The 10,904-nt window shown below is 34.7% G+C and overlaps 1 protein-coding gene across 1 annotated transcript; it reads right to left on the bottom strand.

The window, feature by feature from the left end:
* Positions 1 to 6,742: 6,742 nt before the first annotated feature.
* Positions 6,743 to 7,759, bottom strand: LOC21393847 (BON1-associated protein 1). Its single transcript, XM_010114250.2, has one exon. The coding sequence runs from the start codon at positions 7,627 to 7,629 to the stop codon at positions 7,012 to 7,014; it is 618 nt and encodes a 205-aa protein (XP_010112552.2). The 5' UTR covers positions 7,630 to 7,759; the 3' UTR covers positions 6,743 to 7,011.
* Positions 7,760 to 10,904: the final 3,145 nt, after the last annotated feature.

Here is a 10,904-nt window from a genome sequence, read left to right as displayed (position 1 = left end):
GGTCAAACCCCGTGTCAACCGGTCGACCGGTGACAGAGCAGTGCAACACTACCGGTCAATTGGTAGTGTGCACACCGGTCGACCGGACAGGTCGACCGGTCAGCCTACAATCCGATCAACCGCATAGGTCGACCGGTTTCCATGTGATCCAGTCGACCGCACAGGTCGACCGGTGGAATTAGCTGTGCGAGAGAAGCTCGTGAGAATCAATCCAAAACCTGCAAATCCAGTCCCAAATTGAGATTTTTCAAAGGGAAACCACTAGATCTGGGTTCTAGGTCCTAAAACAAGTCCAAAGAACCCAAGATCTCCAATTTCTACTCTAGTTTTACTCAAAAACCATCAAAATCCGGTTTGAACCAAAAATATGTTTTGAAATTCAAAAACTTGAGATTCAAGAGAGGTTCTTTCAGTAATCTTACCTCGAATCCTTCTCTTGACGTTGAAAACTTCTTTAAATCTTCGCTTGGTTCAAGATCCGTTTAATTTGGGACAAAAATGAGAGAGAGAGAAGTGAAGTGAGAGTGAGAGAGAGCACGGGAGAGTGAGAGAGAGAGAGTGAGGGAGAGAGACGCACGGGAAAGGAAAAAGAAAAGAAAAGAAAAGGAAAAAGGAAAAGAAAAGAAAAGGAAAAAGGAAAGGAAAAGGGCATGTGTACAATATTTTAAAAGAACAGTTCAGAAATGCGCCCATACACACTTCTGGGTTAAAATAAATTACTGAGAATAATTTAAATACCTTGGAACTATTTAAACTCACACGTGTCAGAAACATTTATTAATTAAACTCAATTAATAATCCAGATTAGGCACACTAATAATCTTAATTACCTTAATTAATCTTAATTAATTCTTCAGGGTGTTACACCTTGTGGTAAGATGGATGTTAATGCATGTCAGCTGAGAAAATTCCCGAGTTTAAGTGCTTGTTTTTTTTGGTGAGTTAAGAGAGTTGAGTAAACAACTTTTGAACTTTCATTGATCTTTTGAGCTGGTAAAATCACTATTAGAACATCATTACATGGTTAGTGGTATGCTTGGTGCATATGCTTGAGGGATGGATTTCGGGTTAGATAGAAATGATTCTATGTAATAGAGCCTAATTTCTTGCTTTTCTAAAAAAAAAAACAAAAAAAAACAAAACAAAACTGAGCAAGAGCAACATTTCATAGATCATGTAGTTTGGTGTTAATCACATTTGATGCTATATAGCAGTTTGTCAAAAGAACACCTTTCTACATTCACTTCATTATTACAGGTTGTCTCTTGCAAAAAAAAAAAAAAGGGGTAAAATCCCAATGCATTTTTTTTTGGCTCTTTGTTCGTTTATGTAAATTTCTGTTTGACCCGAATGAAATCCCAAAAGCTAGTTTGTGGTAAGAATGGTGGAATGTTCTAGTAGTTGATTAACCTATCTTTTGGTCAATGTTCGTTTGACTGTTTGTCCTAAATTTGACATTCCTCACACTGAGCGTTGATTGTTCTGCGTCCAACTCCATGAGAGAAAACCTTTACACTCAAATATTTCTGACACCCGTGAGATCAATGGAGTTGAGACTTTTACTTGGTGAATTTTTCAAAACTGCATATGTTATGGTTAGTGGTAAGAAGGTTATAGTTTGGAGCACACACACACGACTCTGGAGTTATGACTGAAATGATCTTGATAGTATCTTTTGACTTCTTGCTAACAGTTTGTTTGAAATACTCGAGTGACTAAGCGAGTTGAGACTTAGATTTTCTTTGTGACATGATTTCTCTTGCGCTTGGATTGCTAGAGACTAGCAATAAGCTGGTTGGGGGTTGTGATTGGTGCATGAAAATGCACCATAAATACTACTTTTGATTTATATAATATTAAAATATTTAAGCTTTAATTAAGCAATTTCATTATTTTTATTCATAATATTTAATTAAAATTTGTCTAGTTTTTACTTAATTATTTACAGATGAAAGCAGTGTAAAAGGCTACACAAGAAAAAGCCATGAAAGCTATATTTTCAGCCCATCCGGAGCCAAGCCTCAGCCGAGCCGCACCAAGTCGAGCCAAGCCACTATCTCATTCCGCGTAGGCCCCAGCTCGCCTGCCATCCTCACTTCATCTCGCGCGTGTCCCCAGCATGCCCGTCCCTCAGCTGGCGCGTTCCCTCCACACAGCATCAGCGCACGTCCAACTCTCCTGCATGGGTCCCGCACCTGCGCTGCCAGCTTGCTCCTTCCCTCTGCGCGCGCCAACTGTCCGAGCGGGTCCCAGCTGTCTCCAACGGCCAGCTCCCTTCCTGCACTCCACGCGCGACACGTGGCAGGCTGACTCCTTCCCTCCAATCAAGCTTTGACACGTGTTCCCTTTGAGATGAATCCGAATTCCTTCCCCAAAAATCAAAGCAAATTACCAGATTTCTTCCCCAAATCAAATATGTGATTTCTCCTAATTTATATGTAATTTTATTTTGTTTCCTTTTCTTTTGTAATTTTCTAGTTTTACAATTTATTTTCTTATTTGATAGGCAACCTCTGAACACTATAAATAGAGGGGTTGGCCTAAGGTTTTGGAGAGCTCTTAATATTCAGTTTTCTGTCGTCTTGCTGTCAGTCTCATATTTTCTCTCTAAAACTTGTGAGAATGTTTTGCAAGATAGGCTAGAGTTTTCTTGGTGAGGTTAGAGATGAACTTCTGTTGAGTGACCCAATTCGGAGTTTTGATTCATTGTTTTGTAAACTTCAACATCTGAATGAATTAAATCTCATCTACTTTTCTATTACTTTTCAAAATATTGTGTGTTAATTTTTATATAAGTTCAGTCACGCTTTTCTTATGTAATTCTGTCATGCAATGTTTTGTTATTCAAATTATTTTACAAATTGTCTTTTACTGCAATATTGTCAGATTGATATATTGTCGATTTTAGATAACTTGTACTAATAATATTTCTGGAGTCAACATACAGATGTAATTTATTTGGTTATTTAATATTGTGAATCAAAACTTGGATTGGTGAACGAAATATTAGGGATCTCGACACCTTACCGTTTTCTTCTTACAGATTTTCTCCTTTTTATTTTATTTGCAACAAAAATCTCAAAAACTCTCATTTTTCTTTAATTCACTTTTCTCTAACACTCTTATTCTATTAATCATTCTTGTTATTTTGTTATCTCTCTGTGGATACGACCGCCCTTCTGTGCTACAATTGACCGCTTGTGAGAATCACTTTGGGGCGTTAATCACCACTCATCCATCTTAACATACGCATCTCTGTCACACTCATCTTGTATATTTGTTGTCTTGTGATGACCCAACATTCACTACCATATAACATAACTGGGCGAATTGTTGTCCTATAGAATTTTTCTTTCAACTTAATAGATATCTTATCATCACATAAAACTCATGTGACATTCTTCTACTTAACCCATCCCGTCTTAATCCTATGTCCAATATCCTCATCTATATCCCTTTCACACTGCACTATGGACCCATGGTACCTAAATTTCCTAAAAGTCCCAATCACCACACCATCCAAAGAAATTCCATCACTATGATCTCTCAAATTACTAAACCTACAATGCATGTACTCAGTCTTCGTTCTACTTAAGTTAAATCCCTTCGTCTCAAGGGTTTGTCTCTATAGTTTCATCAACTAAAACTATATTGTCTGCAAAAAGCATACACCAGGGAATCCCACCTTAAATTTTTATTGTCAGCTCGTCCATCACGATAGTGAAAAGATAAGGACTAAGAGTGGAACCTTGATGAATGCCAATCCGAATGGGAAACTCTTCCATGTAGCCTCCAGTAGTTCTCACACTTGCGACAACTCCATCGTACATATCCTTTATTACCTTGATATACCTCATATGCACTCCTCTCTTATCTAGTACCCACCATAACACTTCTCTCGGTACTCTATTATATGCCTTTTCTAAATCTATGAAGACCATATGCAAATCCTTCTTAGCTATTCTATACCTTTCAATCAACATCCTAAGAAGAAAAATAGCCTCCATGGTTGATCTACCGGGCATGAACTCAAATTGGTTACCTGATATGGTAGTTGTGGCTCTTAATCTCTTTTCAATAACTCTCTTCCAAAGCTTCATAGTGTGACTTATTAGCTTTATACCCCTATAGTTGTTACAATTTAGCGCATCTCCTTTATTCTTGAAGATGGGAACGAGAATACTTTTTCTCCAAGCATCGGGCATATGCTTCTTTTTTAGTATCTCGTTAAAAAGCTCAGTGAGCCACTTAATTCCAACCTCTCCTAAAACCTTCCAAACCTCTATTGGGATATCATCTAGCCCACATGCCTTCCCCATTTTCATATCTCGTAATGCAGTTTTAATTTCTGAAACTCTAATGCCTCTTGTATACATCACATTTGGTTCGCCTTGGTACCTAAGATTGCCAAACCCCATTGCATGATTTTCATTATAAAGTTTTTCAAAGTCACTCTTCCACCTCTCCATAATATCTTCATCCTTCGTCAGATCCTGATCCGTATCATTCTTAACACATCTCACTTGATTTAGGTCCTAACTACTCTCTTAGTTTCCTTCTTCGCTTCTTTACACTTAATAAAAGTCTCATCATCCTTACATTTTGGTAGCTCTTTATATAAATCCCTCTTGGTCCTAGTAGCATTTTGAACTTCTTCACTCCATCACCAGGTTTCCTTTCTCGGAGGGCCTTTACCTCTAGATACTCCTAGTACCTCCTTTGCCACTTTTCAAATGCAACTCGCAATGGTGTCCCACATAGTATTTGTATCACCTTCGCATGACCAAGCAGCCTCCTTTAACAACTTCTCCTTAAAAGCCAATTTCTTTATTCCCTTTAAATGCCACCAACGAGTTTGTGGGAGGTGATTTATCTTAGTCCTTCTATGGTAAAGCCTAATTCTCACATCTAGGGTTACAAACCTATGTTGGGTGGCTAACGCTTCACCAGGAATTACTTTACAATCCTTACAGAGAGAACGATCTCTGTACCTTGTGAGAAAATAATCTATCTGGCTCGAGTTCCTCTCATTTTTAAAAGTGATTAAATGTGAATCTCTTTTCTTAAGAATGTGTTGGTTATAACAAAGTCGTATCTCAATGCAAATTCCAAAATAGATTTTCCTTCTTTGTTCGGAGCCCCAAAACTAAAACCATCGTGAATCATTTCGAAGTTTTCTCTATCCTTACCAACATGTCCATTTAAATCTCATCTAATAAAAATGCTACCCTCATTACCTATACTACGCACAAAATCATCAATGTCTTCCAAAAACTTAGTTTTAGGACCCGTTTAGTTCTCTGATTCGAGTTTTTAATTTGAGTTGAGATGTGATTTTATGTGAGAGCTTTTTACTATAGTAAAAAAATTAGATGTAACTATTTTTAAAAAAATTTTACTGTAACAAAATTTAAATTTTAAACTCAAATCGATAAAATGAAATGGGTTTAATTTTTTCATCTAATCCTACTTACGGAGCATATGTACTAATTACATAAATGAACTTCTCCTCTTGACACTATTAGAATAGACAACATTGTTGTCGTGGGTCCATATTGAAATAGACAATTATTGTCCATAACAATCATCTTGGAAAAAAAAAATCACGTTCATTTTTCCACAAACGTCTTCCATCACAATTATTGTCCTCGTTATTCCATATTGGAATAGACAAAAAAGGAAAAAAAACAAAAAAAATATTGGTGAGATTAATTATTGACGGGAATTGTGGACCATTATATCCTTGATGAATTTTTAAGATTAGGTTTCGTAGTTATTTTTAAATATAAAAATTTCATAACGTAATGTGATAAAAATTTAATTTTTTATTAATTATTAATTTTTTTGTTAATTATTAATTTTATTATAACTGTTAAATTAATATATTTTAATTAAAATAATAATACTCATTAATAAATAAATATTAAGAAAATAAAAGAAATTGTAAATGGTGGTGCACATTGACATACTCAAGCAAATGATCATCAAATATTCAAAGGATGAGTGAAAACTCAAGCTTTCTCATCATTTCACTAATTAAAATCCATATATAACCCTCTCTTTGTTTCATTAGTGCCATGCCAACAACTTTCTTGTTCATTAAACTTTATTTTATTATCCAGCACGATTGAAACATAATAATTTACTAATATAAACAAATGGTTGATTGAAGCAACTCATTTGTTGCACATGCCACGATAAAAGGCAATATTTGCTCACAAAATCTTATAACAGTTGTCACACTATGGCCTCGTTCATTTGACCGATTCGAGTTTTCAGTTTTAAGTTTTTACAGTAAAAATCTCTCAGAAAATGTCACATCAACTTTTTTTACTACAGTGAAAAGCTCTCAGAAAATATCACATCTAAATTTGAATTAAAAATTCGAATTCACAAAGTGAACGAGGCCCATATAATTCTATAACTACAATTATTCTGGCAATTGGGTGACTTTCTTCTCTATAGCAATTTCTGTACTTTTTTAAGTACATGAAAAAGGAAAAAAGAGGAAGCAACACTGGGTAGGTCACAAAACAGAAACGCCGAGTCATCCAAGTCAACTCGGCCGATTCCAAGCAAAGTCACTTGTTTAAAACACACCATTCTCTCCAAGTTTTTTTTTTTTTTTTTTTTTTTTTTTTTTTTTTTTTGTGTGTGTGTGTGTGGAAAACTCTAAAATATATACCATTCACAGAAAAAATGCATTTACTTCCAAACAAAATAAACAGGAAAAGAGAGAGAGAGAGAAGAAAATTGGTTGTACATTTTCTTTTTCCTAAAAAAAGGGCCAACCTTTGTCACAGAAAAATACACCTGTCTTTCGGACGCACACTATTTAGTGGCATTAACTTTCTCTACACTCGTTTTAGGACAGTTTTTTACAAGACCTTCCCTTGGGTTTGTGCTCACTGAAGAAGCTTTTACTATCCCACATCACAGACCACCATAGTTAACTTATGTACCAAAAGCACAAACCTCACGATTAACGTAACATCATCATGGGCCCACCTATCACCGTCCAATACAATTAACACCAAACTCCTCACGACACGTGGAAGGTAACCCACTCACACCTGAATACGGCCTTACCGGTACACCAATAACCGTCTGACACGCGTGCAATGTCGGTGACACAGAGTGTGACAGCCCGTTACCGGCAACGCCCCCCAAACCTTCAAACCTCACCGAAAGGTTAATGATCCCGCGGGTCCTCGAACCGTCTCTAGCCCGTAGCCGGTAACTCAGGTGGCGGAGGGATGGCGGTAGCCCAATATCGTGGGCCGGGATGTGGCAAGAGCCCAAGTGGCTCTGGCCCAAGAAGAGCCTTTTTGTGTAGAGGTTAATGTTTATCCCGGAATATCTGTTGGTGAAGAAAGCCGTGCCGTCTATGGGAAGTCGGAACTTGTCCCCCCAAGTGGGATTGGTCCCTCCTTGATCATCCACCCTTGTCTTGTACACATGGCAACGTTTATCACCGTTGGTGGTGGAGAAGTACGGGTCTGGTGGGACCGTGGAGATGGTGATGAAGGGTCTGATCCGGTGAGCGAAGAGAGCTGACGACGACGTTTTGAGCCCTTCAGCCGACACTACTGTGATCTCCATGGTGAGGGGTTGGTGGTGATTGTGCATTTTGAGGGGGTGTTTGGAGGCCGAGAAAATTTCTGGGTTTGGTTGGAAAGGAAGCTAGAACTTTGAATTTCATGAATTGGAGGGACTTATTATAAGGGGAGAGAGAGAGAGAGAGAGAGAGAGAGAGAGAGAGAGAGAGAGAGAGAGAGAGAGAGAGAGAGAGAGAGATGGGTCCTTGGGAGCCTCAATGGCTACTCTCACTGCAATTTCCTCTGTGGAATAATTTCATGAGAATTTTCAAATAGTGACTTAATAAAATTTACTTTTGGTTGTAGCGAAAAATGATAATAGTAATAATATAAAATAAAAATAATTTATTTATTTAATTATAATTTTATGAATATTATGAAATAGAATATAAATATTTTTATGTTGATAAAATTAACTTATGATATATATACAAGAATAATATTGAAATTATAATATTATATTAATATTTATAATATAATATAATTGTAATATATAATATTAAAATTATTAATATAACAAACATTATTTATTATAAGATATAATTACAATATAATATATAATATATTATAATTATTAATATAAGTATAATATGAGCAGTTATAATATTCAATGGTAATTATTATTATGAAAAAAAAAGTAAAAGAGTTTGGTACGATTATTCCTCCTATGATATTAAGAAATGATGATTATTCTTTTTTTAAAAGTCAAGCAAATATCATAACGAAGCCCCTTTCTTTTTCTTTCCATTTCTTTCCCCCGAAACAAACACGACCTAAGTCCACTTGTGAGTTGTTGTATAGTGTATATAATGACATGACAAAATGTTCTCTTTTTCCAAAAAACATTCCACAAATTCACTAAATCCTATATAAAATTAGATCATATCAAAAAGAATAATAACAATCATATCGAACACTCCAGACGTTAATAAAATATACATTTTATGACATAAGACTCATAATAGTGTGACACACCACTTTCTATTAATCATGGTGTTTAGTCTTAGTATTTCTAAATATTATTCTTAGAATGTTTTATTCTAAGCTAATTCTTTAATGTGACACCTCGAATTTTTTTTTTTTTTTTTAAAGTAAACACCTACATTTATCTTTAATGGTGAGCTTTACTATTTCTTTCGTTTTTTCTTAAAGGACATTATTAAGTTTTCGTTATTATTATTTAAGATGAGTCATGTGAACTGAATCTTGCAGCAATCCTAATACCACATACATATTTTTGGTCAAATTAGACCCCCGTTTTTTTTTGTCTTTGTAATTTCCTTTTCCTTCTTCAAGCACGTTGCATGACCTTATTACTAATTTCGTGGTTTACTATTTTTCTAGAAAGGAAATGTGAATTTCATGGCTTATAAAAGTCCAAATATGCGTCTCCATTTGGGATCTGACCAACGGCCTCAGTCCGTCGTGATTCATGTATGAGCTGTAATAGAAATATTAACAGATGCCCATTAAATTTATCTCTTTACGTGTCATTAATTTTGATTTTTTGAGTCTTTTTTTGTTTGGTATTATTTCTCTATTGATTGATTAATTTCTAACTGTTAAATATAATTAATAATATTAAATTAAAATTATAGAGATAAACAGTTAACGATTGCGGTTAAAATTGACAATTAAAAACACCACTCTTTCTGTAGTTTTTAATTGTTAATTTTTTTTAGTGCTTACAAAAGACAAAGTGTCATGATCGGGTATACGGCGGTGTGGAAGTCTTTTGCTTAGATGCGCGTGTCACAGGACAAGACTTTATTAAAAAAATGTCATAAATTTGTGATGAACCTTGCGTAGAGGTAAAGTCCTAATTGCTGCCAGCAAGTATGACGGTTTTTTCTTTTAAATATTTTAAGTTAGAAGGAAATTTTGTTGAACTAAATGGAAAATAATGACAATCATAGCTTTACCACGTAAGGACTTTATTAAGGGAGAGCGGAAATTCCTGAATCTTGACTCCTTTTGACTTATCTTGCTTTTGTTTTTGACAGAGCCAGATAAAACATTTTTAACGGATGTTTAATTTATAAATTAAAATTATTTTTAATTTATGTGTATTTTTTATAAAAAAAAATATTATATTAAATTATGAATCATGATTTACATTAAAATATTTAGGGTTCGTTTGGTTTGAGAATTTAAATCATTTTTGATTTATGTGTATTTTTTATGAGAGAAAATATTATAACGAACCACGAATCATGATTTGAATCAGGAAATGAATCCCTCTACCAAACGCCCCCTTAATCATTCTTTTTGTTTATTTATTTTTTATTTTTGGAAAGGCAATTGTATTGTAAATGGCTCAATGCCATTCTATTTTTTTTCATAAAAAAGTTATCCCGGCTACAAATTAGAGGGTAAAAGAAAATATTCTTTCTAGTATGGCCTCTTTACTAGTAAGATTAATTTTTAACAGATTAAAATTACATTAAATTAAAAAATATATAGAACATATAATTTTTAATATCGATAATTTATTTTTTCTAGTAAGAAAAAATCCCTTAAAAGAAAAGTGTGAAGATAACATTAGAGCTTACATGGTAGAAGTGAAGATAAATATTGTATTGGATGTCGTTTTCTTCCACAGGTGTGAGGGAATCCCAGATTGGATCGAGCACTATGGTTAAAAAACAAAAACAAACGAGAACGTCATCATCGTTTTTTATTTTTCTCATTTTTTTCGCTGATTCGAGTTTTATTATAGTAAAAATTTATCAGAAATAATCACACCTGACTTTTTTACTACAGTAAAAAACTCTCATACAATATCACATCTCAATTCGAATTAAAAACTTGAATTAGCGAACTGAACGGACCCTATTATAAAAGCTTTTTTTTTTTAGGTTTTTTTGGGATCTTTCAGCCACCATGTGCCAAATAATACAACAATGAAAAATACCGAAATAATAAGACTAATAATAATAAAGGAAGGAAGTTCTAGCAAATGGGCAAATTGCCGCAGTTAGCCGCAATTGGTTGTAATCAACACCAGAGAAATCGGGTAGTAAAAAACATAAAAGTCAGAAATATCCGCAAAAAAATTCCGAATTTCCAACCAACTGCACTAATGGAGCGTGGAAATTTTATTGTCGTTTGCAGTTATAAGTGCACTGTGTCAGGTCATGCATATTTTCCACAAAGAGATTGCGTCGCGTGAAGGCCTGTAATTAGGTTGCGGGTGGGAATTTGAAGAGAAAAAGGCACGCAATTGTCTGGACGGCATAAAAGGTGGACCTCGTCTTACTACTTGCCAACTTGAGCTTTCTAAGCAAGTTTGTTTATATATATATA

This window comes from Morus notabilis, unplaced genomic scaffold, assembly GCF_000414095.1.
Source record: "Morus notabilis unplaced genomic scaffold, ASM41409v2 Scaffold912, whole genome shotgun sequence".
NCBI lineage: Eukaryota > Viridiplantae > Streptophyta > Magnoliopsida > Rosales > Moraceae > Morus > Morus notabilis.
Note: the sequence above shows the minus strand (reverse complement) of the source record. Positions and strands in the feature narration are given on the sequence as shown.